Raw genomic sequence first — 15,638 nt, 5'->3', positions numbered from 1 at the left:
CTGCCAGCCGGGCTGGGGAAAAGGGAGTAGGGGGTATGGTTGCCATGGCCTGCTGGCCAGTTCGTCTTGCTTGGAGTTGCCAAACCTCTCACTTCTGAGTTAGATCTTGTCACAAGCAGCTCATTTTGAGTTATATTCTATTAACATAAGTTCTACAGTAATACCTTTTTCCAATTGTAGAAAAAAATATAAGAACACTTTTCTTACATCTACGACTCTGTTTTATGCACTAAAATAATTTGTGAGCTTTTTCTGTTTTATATTTGTATAGCGTTTGCGCACAGCGAGATCACGAATACGTTTTACTAACATCAGTTCTGCCGGTGTGGGTTTAGTCTGGGATTCTAATTAGGCCATCAGTTTGTCTAGCTGCATTATTGCATCTCCATCCGTTCGTCGTATGGACGGAAGGTGAAGACAATCTTGGTCACTTTCTGGATCACCTTAATCGCCAGCACCCTTCCATTTGTTTCACCATGGAAATGGAATCTGATGGCAAAATACCATTTTTAGATGTTCTCATCACCAAGAAAGAGGATGGATCTTTAGGACACAGCGTTTATCGTAAGCCTACACACACCAATAGATATCTCCACGCAGATTCTCAGTATCACCCTGCCCAGAAACATGCTATCCTTACAACTCTGACTACCAGGGCCAGGAGGATTTGTGAAGTGTCATCTCTACAACAGGAAATTAACACTTTGAGAACCACCTTTGAGAGCAACGGTTACAGCAGAGCTTTGATCTCAACGGTTCTGAAATCAACGCATAATCAGACCTTTGCTAAGAAAAAAGATGTGAAAGGAACTGCTTACCTACCTTACATACATAACACGATGGATTGTATTGCTAAAATCTTATGTAGGTACCATGTATGAACTGTTTTTGGAACATCAATTAAGATTAGGCAACTCCTGTGACCAACTAAGGATAGTTTACCTAAATTGCAACAACCTGGTATCTACAGAGTTCCCTGTACTTGTGGCAAGGTTTACATTGGGCACACTTCGAGAACGGTATGTACTCGCATCAAATGACATAACAGGTGTATCAGACTCAACCAACCTGATAAATCAGCTGTTGCTGATCATGTCTTAACACCTGGTCAAGATGTCTTGTTCCAAGAAATGGATGTTCTTGCCCTATAAAGCAATATCGCCCAAGAACTATCAGGGAGGCAGTTGAAATACGTGAACACCCAGATAATTTCAACCGAGATACAGGCTACAACCTCAGTGAATCATGGCTACCTATTACCAGAACCTGCTTTATTGTTGTCATTCGCTTTCCCTAGCATGGTGCTAAAATGGCGTCCCTTCTACATCTTACGGCACCATTTTAAGTTCCTTGTTGCTTTCTCCTAGCAACATTTAATGCATCATTTCATTTCTCTGTTGTCTCCTGATGAAGAAAGACAAGGTTCCTTTTTGAAACGCGTAGAGTGTGTTTGTAATTAATTACACGGCAAAGCCCAAAAATATACTTCATGAATAGTTTTAAAATAGTTTAGAACAATTAGATCCATTTCCCTTCCCATTTCACTGCCTAATTCAACCCTCCTCATAGATTTTAATCATTTTTATCTTTAGTAGATTCATATAGTTTTTAAAACATAACAAGGTACTTTCTATGATGTTATTTGAGAAGATAATATATGATTTGTAATTTCACCTATGCAGTGTAACATAGCTGAAGATGTTTCCAAGGAATGAAACATGTACTGTAAATAAATAATTAATTTGCTTAAAGCAAATATAAGTAACAAAAAGGTGGATATTTACTTTTATTGATTTAATGTAAATAAGATTCGATACGGGAAATGAAGCTGATTTCTTGCAATAGGGCTATGAACCGAGTTCTATCGGAGGTGGACGGCAAACAGCAATCAATCAATCAATCAATCAATCAATCAATCAATCAATCAATCAATCAATCAATCGGTCAATCAATCACTACTGATCTGCATTTAGGGCAGTCGCCCAGGTGGCAGATTCCCTGTCTGTTGTTTTCCTAGCCCTTTCTTAAATGATGCAAAAAAAAAAAAAAAAAAATTGGAAATTTATTGAACATCTCCCTTGGTAAGTTATTCCAATCCCTAACTCCCCTTCTTATTAACAAATATTTCCCTCAATTTCTCCTCTTGAATTCCAACTTTATCTTCATATTGTGATCTTTACAACTTTTAAAGACACCACTCAAACTTATTCGTCTACTGATGTCATTCCACACTATATCTCAACTGACAGCTCAGAACATACCACTTAGTCAAGCTGCTTGTCTCCTTTCTCCCAAGTCTTCCCAGCCCAAACTTTGCAACATGTTTGTAACACTACTCTTTTGTCGGAAATCACCCAGAAAAAATCGAGCTGCTCTTTGGATTTTTTCCAGTTCTTGAATCAAGTAATCCTGGTGAGGGTCCCATACACTGGAACCATACTCTAGTTGGGGTCTTACCAGAGTCTTATATGCCCTCTCCTTTACATCGTTACTACAACCCCTAAATACCCTCATAACCATGTGCAGAGATCTGTAACCTTTATATACAATCATATTATGTGATTGCCCCAATGAAGATCTCTCCTTATACTGTATTAAAACCTAGATTTTTACAATGATCCCCAAAGGGAACTTTTACCCCATCAACGCAGTAATTAAAACTGAGAGGACTTTTCCTATTTGTGAAACTCACAACCTGACTTTTAAACCCGTTTATCACCATACCATTGCCTGCTGTCCATCTCAGAACATTATCGAGGTCATTTTGCAGTTGCTCACAATCTTGTAACTTATTTATCACTCTGTACAGGATACCATCATCTGCAAAAAGCCTTATCTCTGATTCCACTTCTTTACATGTATCATTGATATATAAGAAAACATAAAGGTCGAATAATACTGCCTTGAGGAATTTCCCTCTTAATTATTACACGGACAGATAAAGCATCACCTACTCTAATTCTCTGAGTTCTCTTTTGTAGAAACAGAGCCACCCATTCAGTCACTCTTTTGTCAAGTCCAATTGCACTCATTTTTGCCAGTAGTCTCCCATGATCTACCCTATCAAATGCCTTAGATAGGTCAATCGTGATACAGTCCATTTGATCTCCTGAATCCAGGATATCTGCTATATCTTGCTGGAATCCTACAAGTTGAGCTTCAGTGGAATAACCTTTCTTAAACCCAAAATGCCTTCTATCAAACCAGTTATTAATTCTGCAAACATGTCTAATATAAACATAAAGAATGCTTTCCCAAAGCTTACATGCAATGCATGTCAAACTTACTGGCCTGTAATTTTCAGCTTAATGTTGTTCACCCTTTCATTTATTCACAGGGGCTACTATAGCAACTCTCCATTCATTTGGTATAGCTCCTTCATGCAAACAATAATCAAATAAGTACTTCAGATATGGTACTATATCCCAACCCATTGTCTTTAGTATATCCCCCAAAACCTTATCAATTCTAACTGATTTTCTAGTTTTCAACTTTTGTATCTTAATGTAAATGTCATTGTTGTTATAGGTAAATTTTAATAGTTCTTTAGTATTAGTCACCTTCTCTATCTGGACATTATCCTTGTAACTAAAAATCTTTACATACTGCTGACTGAATACTTCTGCCTTTTGAAGATCCTCACATACATACTCGCCTTGTTCACTAATGATTCCTGGAATGTCCTTCTTGGAACCTGTTTCTGCCTTAAAGCACCTATACATACTCTTCCATTTTTTACTAAAATTTGTATGACTGCCAATGAAATGAAATGTTGTATGGCTTTTAGTACCGGGATATCCCAGGACAGGTTCGGCTCGCCAGGTGCAGGTCTTTCTATTTGACTCCCGTAGGCGACCTGCGTGTCGTGATGAGGATGAAATGATGATGAAGACAACACATACACCCAGCCCCCGTGCCATTGGAATTAACCAATTAAGGTTAAAATCCCCGACCCGGCCGGGAATCGAACCCGGGACCCTCTGAACCGAAGGCCAGTACGCTGACCGTTCAGCCAACGAGTACTGCCAATTATGTTTGCCATCATGTTATCCTTAGCTGACTTCTTTGCTAGATTCAATTTCCTAGTAAGTTCCTTCAGTTTCATCTTACTTCCACAGCCATTTCTATCCAACCTGCTCCTCCATCATCCTAAGCAGTGAGACTGTCATGCACTGTGGGCTATGACAGCGACAATGAGAGTAATTGTGTTTTATTCCTATTTGCTTTACATCGCATCGACACAGATATGTCTTGCGGCGATCATGGGATATGAAAGAGCTAGGAGTGGGATGGAAGCAGCCGTGGCCTTAATTAAGGCCTTAATTTGCCTGATGTGAAAATGGGAAACCGCCGAGCTGAGTGGCTCAGACGGTTGAGGCGCTGGCCTTCTGAACCCAACTTGGCAGGTTTGATCCTGGCTCAGTCCGGTGGTATTTGAAGGTGCTCAAATACGTCAGCCTCGTGTTGGTATATTTACTGACACGTAAAAAACTCCTGTGGGACTAAATTCCGGCACCTCAGTATCTCCGAAAACCATGAAAGTAGTTAGTGGGATGTTAAGCCAATAACATCATTATCATCATCAAAATGGGAAACCACGAAAAACCGTCATCAGGGCTGCCGGTAGTGGGGTTCAAACCCACTATCTCCCGAATGCAATCTCACGGCTGCACGCCTACAACCGCACATCGAACTTGCTTGGTGAGAGTAACTGTGTGACTGAGTAAGACTGTAATGCGAGAGTCCGGAGTCTGTGTGTATTAGTGACAGACTAAGAGAGAGAGAGAGAGAGAGCAGAAACTGTGTAATTGTATGTCCTATACATTAAGTGTGAGCTCAGTAATCCTGCGTGTTCATGTGTAGACTAGTAAGTACTTCGGCCACTTTCTAATATATTTTTAAAATTAAAATGTGAAATATTCCTCTAATTTTCTGAAAAATATAAGTTCCTTTTTTTTTTCTTTACGTTGCACCGACACAGATAGGTCTTATGGCGACGATGGGACAGGAAAGGGCTAGGAAGGAAGCAGCCGTGGTCTTAATTAAGGTACAGCTCCAGCATTTGCCTGGTGTGAAAATGGGAAACCATGGAAAACCATTTTCAGGGCTGCCGATAGTGGGGTTCGAACCTACTATCTCCCAAATACTGGATACTGGCCGCACTTAAGCGACTGCAGCTATCAAGCTCGGTAATATAAGTTCTACCATGTTTGTTCTTAATTTTTAAATATGAACATAATTCTAATTGTTATCCAGTAATGAATTATGATTATCAAAAAAGTGGGGATTTGTGGTGAAACAGATGTATAGTGGTCAAATTCACATTTTTCTCAAAGAAGAAACTAGTTTATTTAGCCTAAGCGTACAAGTATTGTATGATATTACAAATTACATGTTGCATTGCATAAATATTTGTAATGGTACAAAAGATAATAAATAAAAGGTACAAAAATCATAAAGCCCAATTGTATGGAGAGAAAAGGAGGTCTGAAAAGAAGCAATCTTTTAGACTGTCCTCTTAATACACTGTCTTCTAAATTAGAAAATATCTGGGCCGTCATCAAGTTCTTAAATGTAAATCGTCTGTATCAACTGATATCCATCTATTTATCATTGAAAATGGGAACCGTATTTTGCCTCCCTGTCGAGATAAACTTCCCCGTTTATTGTCCGACTCGTTGGCTGAACGGTCAGCATACTGGCCTTCGGTTCAGAGGGTCCCGGGTTCGATTCCCGGCCGGAACGGGGATTTTAACCTTAATTGGTTAATTCTACTGGCGCGGGGGCTGGGTGTATGTTGTCGTCTTCATCATCATTTCATCCTCATCACGTCGCGCAGGTCGCCTGCAGGAGTCAAATAGAAAGACCTGCACCTGACGAGCCGAACCCGGCACTAAAAGCCATACGACATTTCATTTCCCCGTTTATTGTTATTGTGCCTTTATTAATCTCTTCTAAAGCATTCTTGAAGTAATCAGGATTGTAATTACAATACCTGCGACCGCGTAATATTTTCCTGTATGTTCTTGGCATGGCCGAAGTTACGCTGGAAGAGGACAACTTTTATCACAAAACTATTCCCTGGAAAACCTGTTTGAATAAAGTGCATCAAATTGTGTTGATCAGTTACCAGACAAACTTACAATTTGACCCCATAAAACACTGAAATGGAGAATCGAATGCTGGGTCTAGGGAGCAGTTTATTTTCTGCTGTGTACCAGACAAGACAATAGTCGGGGCTGCAAAAAAAAAAAAAAAAAATCGATTGACTCAACAGTGAGCTCACCAATGTTCTTTGAACTACCGAGTGTTGATAGAGCATTCTAATGTATGTGCATTTTAGTTGCTGTAAGTGGTTCATCTTTTTCAGTATAGGAGGCAGGTGAAAATAAGTGTTGCTATTTGTCTGTGGCTGAAGTTACCCCACTTTATGGTAGTTAATAAATTTTAGAAGTTAAACGCTATAGGTTCTGACTTCATTAATTTACCCAGCCAACGCATTACAATATTCACAAGAATTACACAAACAAGAATGCCGCTCCTCTTGTCTGCATGCTCATACCTTCCTGCTCACTTCACAGCTGACAGCCACATATTATGTAGGAATGCAGCTGTGTTATCAGTGCTTTGAGAGAAGAGCTCTTGACTTATGCTCATAACTAGTACACTTTATGCTTACGAGAAGCATCCAACAGTATTCTGGTGAAGTCATAGCTCATTGAAAGACAGCTTTTATTTTTAAGCACAGTAAAAACATGCTCCTGTAGATTCTCCAAGCTCCGTCAGCAGCAATGAAATAATGGGCCCGTAGGTTCTACGCGTGGCACCTCCAGTGAGTTAAAAAAACTTGATTTGGTCACCTTAGAATTGTTACCCCAAAGGTTGAGAGGCTCACTTGAAGAAAATAAGTTGCTTATCCTCGTACCCTGTCAGTAGATATAAGAAATTATTTGGAAGACAATTATAAGATCAAACTTGACCTAACAACTATCAAATGGTACCTCAAAGGACGAGGTTTACTGGACCGAAGATTAAGCAAGAAACCCTTCATTTTAACAAAGAACAGGAAGCCCCAACTTGCCTTTGCTAAGAAATATGGTACCTGGCCAACCAGAGAGCGGAGCAGAGTAAAGTAGATACAGTATATTGATATCTGATGGGAATTGCTTTGCAAGATGTCCATTTAACACATGCGATAATATCCTCCATTAAAACGGGGTGGTCATAGATTGGGCCTGCTTTTCAGGAAGTTCAATAGGTCCGTTGGTACGAATTGAAGGAAAAATGGATCAATTTTTATATGACAGGATCATTGAACAATGTATGCTCAACAAAACATGCCATATGGGTGGTTGTATCACCATTGATAATGATCCCAAGCATACCTCCAAGTATGTCAAGAAATGCCTTTTTGATTGTCCTGAGTTAAACCCAGATGAACACTTACAGGATTAACTCAAAAGGTGTGTTAAATGTCATATATACACAAAAAGGAGGTATAATTCAAAGCTTTAAAAATAGAATGGTCAGAGTCTTGAGAAATTTGTGGATTCAATGCTAATTCTATGTGCAGTAGTTGTACAAGTAAATGGTTATGTATCTAAATACTAGATAATAGGAAGTGACTATTAACTTGTAGAATGGTTTTTGTTTTGGGTTATATTTGTGAAAATAGTTATGATCTCCATATACTGTATATGTGATTATTAGAGTTTGTGGTTTTTAGCGATATCAAATTAGTGATAAAATGCTAAATTGGTTAAAAGTGTGAAATTATACACTTTATGTGAAATACATGCAAAATACTCTGTTTTAAGTGAAATAAACATAACTTTCTAAAAACGATGCATTTTCTTAAAAATAAGATATATGTTGTTATTTATTTATGGGGAAAGATTTATATGGCGCCTTAAATCTTTCAATCTTTCAACGGGCAAAGAGAAGTGCTAACAAAAACCACTCTAAACAGCTTACTACACTTTCAAGCACACACGTTCATTCACTTTGTGCTGACCCTTGATCATAGTCAGTTATTATTAACATACGTGTTGGGTACTAGTTCTGTTTTAAAGTATGGTAGTGATTTATTGTCTGGTAGCCATGGTTAGAAGCGAAGTGACGATCAAACAGTGTGCCGAAAGTTACAAGTCACTACATTTTTATGTAAGCGATACAGATATATTGATTTGCCAACTTTGCAATCAAATTATGCCTATTTTTAACCAGTTTGCTACAAAATGCTAAATTTGAGAAGTATAGATGCTACAAAACACTAAATTTGAAAATCAAAACGCTAAATCTCTAATTTTTTAAATGCTATAAACCATGAACTCTAGTGATCGTTATTGATGTACACATAGCCTACTTTCTTGTAAATGTATTGGTTGGTTGGATGTAGAGATGAAGAGATTATTTTTGTTGTACAAGTGTAAACATCATTTAATAGAAGACAAGACGAGAGGAATTAAATATTTTGTCAAAATACTTAAGGCTGGCATTACTATACATACATACTGTACAGTGGGCACCTCTGTGGTGTAATGGTTAGCGTGATTAGCTGCCACCCCCGGAGGCCCATGTTCGATTCCCGGCTCTGCCACAAAATTTGAAAAGTGGTACGAAGGCTAGAACGGGGTCCACTCAGCCTCGGGAGGTCAACTGAGTAGAGGTGGGTTCGATTCCCACCACAGCTATCCTCGAAGTGGTTTTCCGAGGTTTCCACACTTCTCCTCCAGGAAAATGCCGGGATGGTACCTAACTTAAAGGCCACGGCCACTTACCTCCCTCTTCCAATCACCCCATCCCTCCACAAGGCTCCGGTTCAGCATAGCAAGTGAGGACACCTGGGTGAGGTACTGGTCCTCCTTCCCGCTTGTATCCCCCAACCCAAAGTCTCATGCTCCATGGCACTGCCCTTGAGGCAGTAGAGGTGGGATCCCTCACTGAGTCCGAGGGAAAAACCGACCCTGGAGGGTAAACAGATTAAGAAATACATACTGTACAGAGCACATAACATATTTGAGGACACATTAGAGATAGAATGAAAAATATTGATGCAAAAATTGATACATAGATGCAGTACAGGTTTATTCCAAACAATCATCATTAGCCACAGTCATGGCTTCAGTGTGTGTGATTGGAAACATTGATATGTATGAATCACACAATCCTTTCTGAAGTTGGACTTAACTCGGGTAAGAGCAGCTTTTAGGAAATCAGTTGTAGGGTGGGAATGTTGATCAGTTTCCTGTTCAACAAAACCCCATACATAAGAACCCATGTGATTTCAGTTTTGCAAATTAAGTGGCTGCATTTTTAGTGTAATGTGGTCTTACTGATTGGCCAGACTTGCATAATCGAAGGCTTGTGAGCCTGTGCAGAGTCCTGCCGTTCATTGCATACTCTGTCTATCCAGGACTTCACACCTCTCTCTAGCACCTCAATTTAGCTGGCAGCATTCCCTGAAGGCTCTGTGGAAAGAAGTAGAGTGGTATGACACGACCTTCACTACTCGCCACCACCTAGTTCTGGAAACATGGTAATGGTATGCATAAGACTAGGGAGATCAGAAACTACCTGTCATTCTCCAGTTCCTCTTTTGATTTTTTGAATTATTTATTTTTATTATTTGCTTTTCCTTCCTTCCTTCCTTCCTTCCTTCCTCCCTTGACGTACACTTGTGTGTTTGAGTGTGAGATTATGTAATTATGTAACTTTACCATTATTCCTGCTATTATTGTAATCTAACCCCATGACACTACAGCCCTGAAGGGCTTTGGCGTACCAAGCAACTGCTGCTCAGCGCAAAGACCTGCAGGTTACTAGGTGTCATATGGTCAGCACGACGAATCCTCTCGGCCGTTAATCTTGGCTTTCTAGACCGGGGCTGCTATCTCACCATCAGATAGCTTCTCAATTCTAATCACATAGGCTGAGTGGACCTCGAACCAGCCCTTAGGTCCAGGTAAAAACCCTGATCTGGCCGGGAATCAAACCTGAGGTCTCCGGGTAAGAGGCAGGCACGCTACCCCTACACCACGGGCCCAGCTAAATTACATATTTGTTACATATTATTAACAACATATTTTGTCAATTTTAGCTATATATTTGTGTACATATTTCTCATTTTTATATTAATAATAATAATAATAATGTTATTTGCTTTACGTCCCACTAACTACTTTTACGGTTTTTGGAGACGCCGAGGTGCCAGAATTTAATCCCGCAGGAGTTCTTTTACATGCCAGTAAATCTACTGACACTAGGCTGATGTATTTGAGTACCTTCAAATACCACCGGACTGAGCCAGGATCAAACCTACCACGTTGGGGTCAGAAGGCCAGCGCCTCAACCATCTGAGCCACTCAGCCTGGCCATTTTTATATTACATACAATCCGGGCTCTAGTTATTACTCTCTGAGACTTGGTGTTGGAGTTCTGTTTGGGTGGTGGCTGTGAGTAAAACATCATTTGTACAAAGGAGGGTCCTTTGTAGGTCCCATAATGATGGTGTTCATGATGTGGATGAAGATCACTGGTCATAATGCTGAGTGCCAGTTTATTGAGAACCTATTTAAGTAAGATTTGTTCTTCATTACAGTCAGTAAAGAAGGCTAAGTAGTTGTGTTGTTCTTTGTGTCACAGTATTTCTGTGTATCTTAATGGCTATGTCTGTATCATTAACATCAGCGCCCATATGACAGTTTGTAGGTGGGAGGGGGGCCAGACCGTGGGGTACGTAGTATTTTTAATATTTTGCAAGATAAATGGCAAATTGTATTCTGTGGTAGAATAACCCACGGTGTTCCCTGCCTGTTTGTGGGGAACGGTACTACCGCTTCTAAGTCATGCTGACTTTTACATCATTTTCTTGAAAGGAAAACACCTGACTAGGCTAGATTTTTGCCTTTCCCACCTTGCCCCCAGGTATGGGTGCCCTTGATCATGAACCCTAATAAACTGCCTGACAAAAATATTGAAGCACCCAGAATAAGTGGTCGAATGTCAATGTAACTTCGTGCACATACACACCATCAGAGGGTATATAAATTATTAGAGTTGCAATTCTCTGCGAACAGCCACTAGAGTGTATTAGTGTTGTTACCAGGGTATATAAGGGACATGAACAGTGTCAGATGTTGAGCGATCACTGAGAAGGACATGGAGATGCCGCGCATTTGTGTGAGATGGCGTTATCAGCACCAGACAGCATTTGAAAGGGGCCTCATTGTGGTTCTCCATTTTCCTGGTTGGTCAAATCATGCAATATCCAGATCTTGTGTTGGACCAGGTCGGACGTCAACTCCGTCCTAGGGCCAGTATCGAGGACCAGTTACAACAGTTGTGGGGCAGCTTGCCTCAGGAGAGGATGCAACAGCTTTAAGACACCCTTCCCAACCAGATCGATGCATGTATCCAGGGCAGAGGGGCTGCAATACCATACTCATAAATGGGCTTGTACCGCCAAGTTCTGTGTAAATTTGACTCGATCACTTAATAATATCACATATCCTCCCAACACATGGAGTTTAATTTCATTTCTTCCATCCCTTCTGGATGCTACAACTTTTTTGTAAGGCAGTGTAATTATAACTGCCAACCTTAAACAACAAGCAACCCCACAGTAATACAGGTTTGATGAACAGACACGCATGCATGCAAGTGGGTGTTCAAGATTGTTTTAAACATATTTTTCATGAACTCTACCTGTTTTCTGTGTGTATCTTGATACTGATAGTACTGATTTACTGTGTGCAGGGAATTGATCCAAACTCTGCATCGTTCCTTCTGTCCATCATTGGTATCACCAACACGGTAGGTCGTGTGGTCTGCGGATTTGTGGCGGACTTCCCTTGGGTGGATTCTCTACTGCTCAATAACATTTGCCTGGTGATCAGTACCATCGCCGTCGCTGCAACGCCCTTCTGCCACTCCTACACCGCGTACATCGTGATGGCCATCTTCTTTGGTGTTGCAATTTGTAAGTAGATTATTTTATTTTGTTTTCTTGTTATCATCCCAGGTTCAATTCCCAGTTGGGAATTTTAACCTCCACTGCTGGTTAATTCCTCTGGGGGACTGTGTGTGGTATTTTTTTTTTTCCCTTCAACATTACTCATGGACTCAGTCAGCTGATGACACAAGGAAATTAAGCACAGTGAGGCCAGCGGGGAGACTCAACCACAATGCCTTACCAACAAGTTTACACAAGACCTAACTTCAAAATTGGTTTCTGGTTTCTCAGGGAGTTTCCCCAGTCCTTGTAAAAAAAAAAATGTTAGTCCACTAATGTCAGTTCCAAGTTACATAAAGTTTATATAAAGTAACAACAGTAATAGTTCCAGCTTCCTTATTTAGTAAGAAGACTATTTTCTATTAACATGAGCATCAACATATTTTATGTGCTTTAAACCAAACCAAACCCCATGGTACTACAGCCCCTACTACTCAGCCCGAAGGCCTGCAGATTACGAGGTGTCATGTGGTCAGCACGACAAATCCTCTCTGCTGTTATTCTTGGCTTTTTTGTGTGCTTTAGCATAACATAAAAACCATTTCCAACCTCATTATTACCATCATCATCATCATCATCATTTCCCCTTATCCAGCTCATGCCAGGTCGGGGTATTAATAGCACTTCTCCATCTTTCTCTTTGCTTCCACCATTCCTCTTCCGCGATCATGTCCCAGTCTAAATTTCATCTTCTTATGCCACTCTTCACTGATTCAATCCACCTTGCCCTAGGTCTTCCTCTTGCTCTCTTGCCCTTGCACTTTGCCTCCAGCATCTGTCTTAGAATTCTATTCTATGTCCAAACACCGGGCGAGTTGGCCGTGCCGTCAGGGGCGCGCAGCTGTGAGCTTGCATCCGGGAGATAGTGGGTTCGAACCCAACTGTCGGCAGCCCTGAAGATGATTTTCCGTGGTTTCCCATTTTCACACCAGGCAAATGCTAGGGCTGTACCTTAATTAAGACCACGGCCACTTCCTTCCCACTCCTAGGCCTTTCCTCTCCCATAGAACGTAAAGCAAATTGTAAAAATATGTCCAAACCACCTTAGTTTGTTCTTTTCAACTCTCTCATTTAACTTTCCTATCCCAACTTCCTTCCTAACATTTTACTACAATTTTGCTGTCATTTTATAGATGATTTTTTTAACACTTTTAGGTCATCAAAATCCTGGCCCTGCTCATCATGATCAATTTCTAAAGCAATGCAGTGATAGTTACTGTTTTTTTTATTTCAGCTGGCTACATCTCACTGACGTCCATTATCCTCGTGGACTTGCTAGGCTTGGACAAGCTAACAAACGCCTTCGGCCTGCTCATCTTGTTCCGTGGTGGTGCCGCCATCGTGGGCTCTCCCTTGGCCGGTGCGGTGTACGATGCGACCAGCAGCTACTCCATCCCGTTCTTCATGGCCGCCGGCTTCTTCTTCATCTCTGCCGTTACCAGCTTCATGGCACCAGCACTAAAGCGCTGCATCACCCCCACTCAGCTGCCACCCATCATGGATGCTCTCACACCCATCGACGAAGACGTGGAGGAAGAAAACGAAGACGATAACATGGGACCCATTCCCGAAATAGTGGAGACGGCCGCATCGCCGATAAACCCCACCGCTCAACAGCCGACAGAAATCAAACAAATCGAGTCTGTACTTTGAAGAGTCTTTTACGATTATGTCAGAATCATCGAGCAAAGCAGTATTTCTTCAATATGAAAGAAGAACTTTACTCACTCTTGAGTAAAAATTTTAATGCCATTCGACATGGTTTCAAGCCAATATTTGTGTCTGTATGTTCAATTTTTCATCGTCCACTACATCATTGATTTCAAAATTAGAGAAAGTGGGTGGGAAATTTTCTTATGGAAGAAAGTGTGTTTAGCTTTTCCATCAGGTTAATGCACCGATGAAACTGTGATAAGTCTGTAAGGAGGAATACATGCAATGAATTAGTGGATATCCACTGAGCTGGAAGACTACTTCAGAATGGTAAAAGTTACTGTAAACCGTTCCATACTTCTCGAAAGAAAGAGGGTTGACGGTCAATCAGTACCGATGTTTCTAATAATAAACATCATCTACGTAAGAGGATAAAGAAGAAGTCTTCTTTACGAGAGTAAAGTTAAAGTTCAACAAGGAAGGTACTGGAGTTATTTAGTAAATGTCAGATAAAACCGTGTACATATTGAGACTATTATATGTTGATAAGAAAAGAAGTGTATTCACCCAAGAGTAGATTTTGACAGAATTGTTATTGTTTCATTATTACCTCATAAGGGTTAAGCATATATATATTACAATATGTATATATATAGAGAGAGAAAGAGATCCAGAATTGAAAACAATATAAATGAAGCTCAGCCTCTTAGGCAACTCATTACCTTGGTTCTCCGATAGCACAACGATCTCTACACTGAACTGATTCTTGCTAAGGCTGCACAGAGTGGTGGATTGTGCTTCTGAAAGGAGTAAACAACGTGAGAGGTGCCAGGAGAAGATGTTTATCTCCAGTAACACCTGCACTCGAGTTGCTTGGGTGATAAGAAGGGCAAACCCACCAAACGTAGGTTTAGAGATATCGATGTTCAAAGTTTGTACGTCCTTAAATGAAATGGACATTTCTATAAAATAATCATACTCCGTAAACTGAGGTATGGACACATTTATTTAATTATTAAGGTATCATTAGCATGGTAATTTTAATACCATACATCAGAGCAAATAAAGGCACAGAATGAATATTGATTAACAAGAAATAATAATAATCATTTTCACTTTTACTCATAACCATACCGCTGTAAAGTATGTACATAACAACTCACTGTGGTTACACTCATAGGTTTGGTTCCTTTTTGCAAGGCTGGGTGCATGGTCAACTGTTAAGTTTGGAGAGGATCCAGTAGCGTGCTCACCCTTCTCTTGTGGAGCGATATGAGCATTATGAATCTGTCACTTGCTACGCAATATCTGGAGTTTATGAAACAAGGGCTATTTTTGGTGTACTAAGAGCGAGCATATCAGCTTTTGTCCAGCTAGTGTTATAAGGGATGATCTTACCTAGAGATGCAAATGAAAAAAATTATCAACCACTGGCAAGCTCGTCCTTCTCTTACATATACAGTAAGAGCATTTGAACTAAGGACCAGCCGTGCTCCTGTGTTTTTCTCACAATATCCAAAGTAGAACAGTAATATTCAAAATTTATTTAAAAAAAGATAGTTTCATTTACATACAGCAAAAAATATTAAAAACAGTGCTGTGAAATTAGTTGATTAATCAAACCAGTTAATTTCAAAATTTGATTTACCCAATAAAATGCTTTTAATTAGTTGACTGAAGCAGACTTTCTCGTACAGATGATTTTGCCTAGACTTTAAAAAGAGATGTAAATGGTCCAGAATAATTAAAAGTAATTCCTTCTGCTTTCTGCACCTGCAGACCATTTTGGAAGTAACAGAGACAAAAGGAGTTGATAAACAACTTCCAGAAATATGGATTCCAAGAATATGTGTGGGACAGGACAAACTTAATGAAATTTCCCCGTCCCACTGCCCCTGAATACTGCAGGTGGTCAAAGTCCCTAGCGAATAGTTTTGTCCTTAATTTTTTTTTTTTTCTTTATTGGAATTAT

The 15,638-nt window shown here is 40.1% G+C and overlaps 1 protein-coding gene across 2 annotated transcripts in view; it reads left to right on the top strand.

The window, feature by feature from the left end:
• LOC136885103 (monocarboxylate transporter 14) overlaps positions 1 to 15,368 on the top strand; it is a 265,167-nt gene extending 249,799 nt beyond the window's left edge. For both annotated transcript variants that reach the window (XM_067157557.2, XM_067157558.2), the window contains exons 8-9: positions 11,758 to 11,980; positions 13,248 to 15,368. In XM_067157557.2, coding sequence (XP_067013658.2) covers positions 11,758 to 11,980; positions 13,248 to 13,666 — 642 coding nt within the window. In that variant the 3' untranslated portion in view covers positions 13,667 to 15,368. The remainder of the gene's footprint in view (positions 1 to 11,757; positions 11,981 to 13,247) is intronic.
• The last annotated feature ends 270 nt before the right edge of the window (positions 15,369 to 15,638 follow it).

This window comes from Anabrus simplex, chromosome 13, assembly GCF_040414725.1.
Source record: "Anabrus simplex isolate iqAnaSimp1 chromosome 13, ASM4041472v1, whole genome shotgun sequence".
NCBI lineage: Eukaryota > Metazoa > Arthropoda > Insecta > Orthoptera > Tettigoniidae > Anabrus > Anabrus simplex.
Note: the sequence above shows the minus strand (reverse complement) of the source record. Positions and strands in the feature narration are given on the sequence as shown.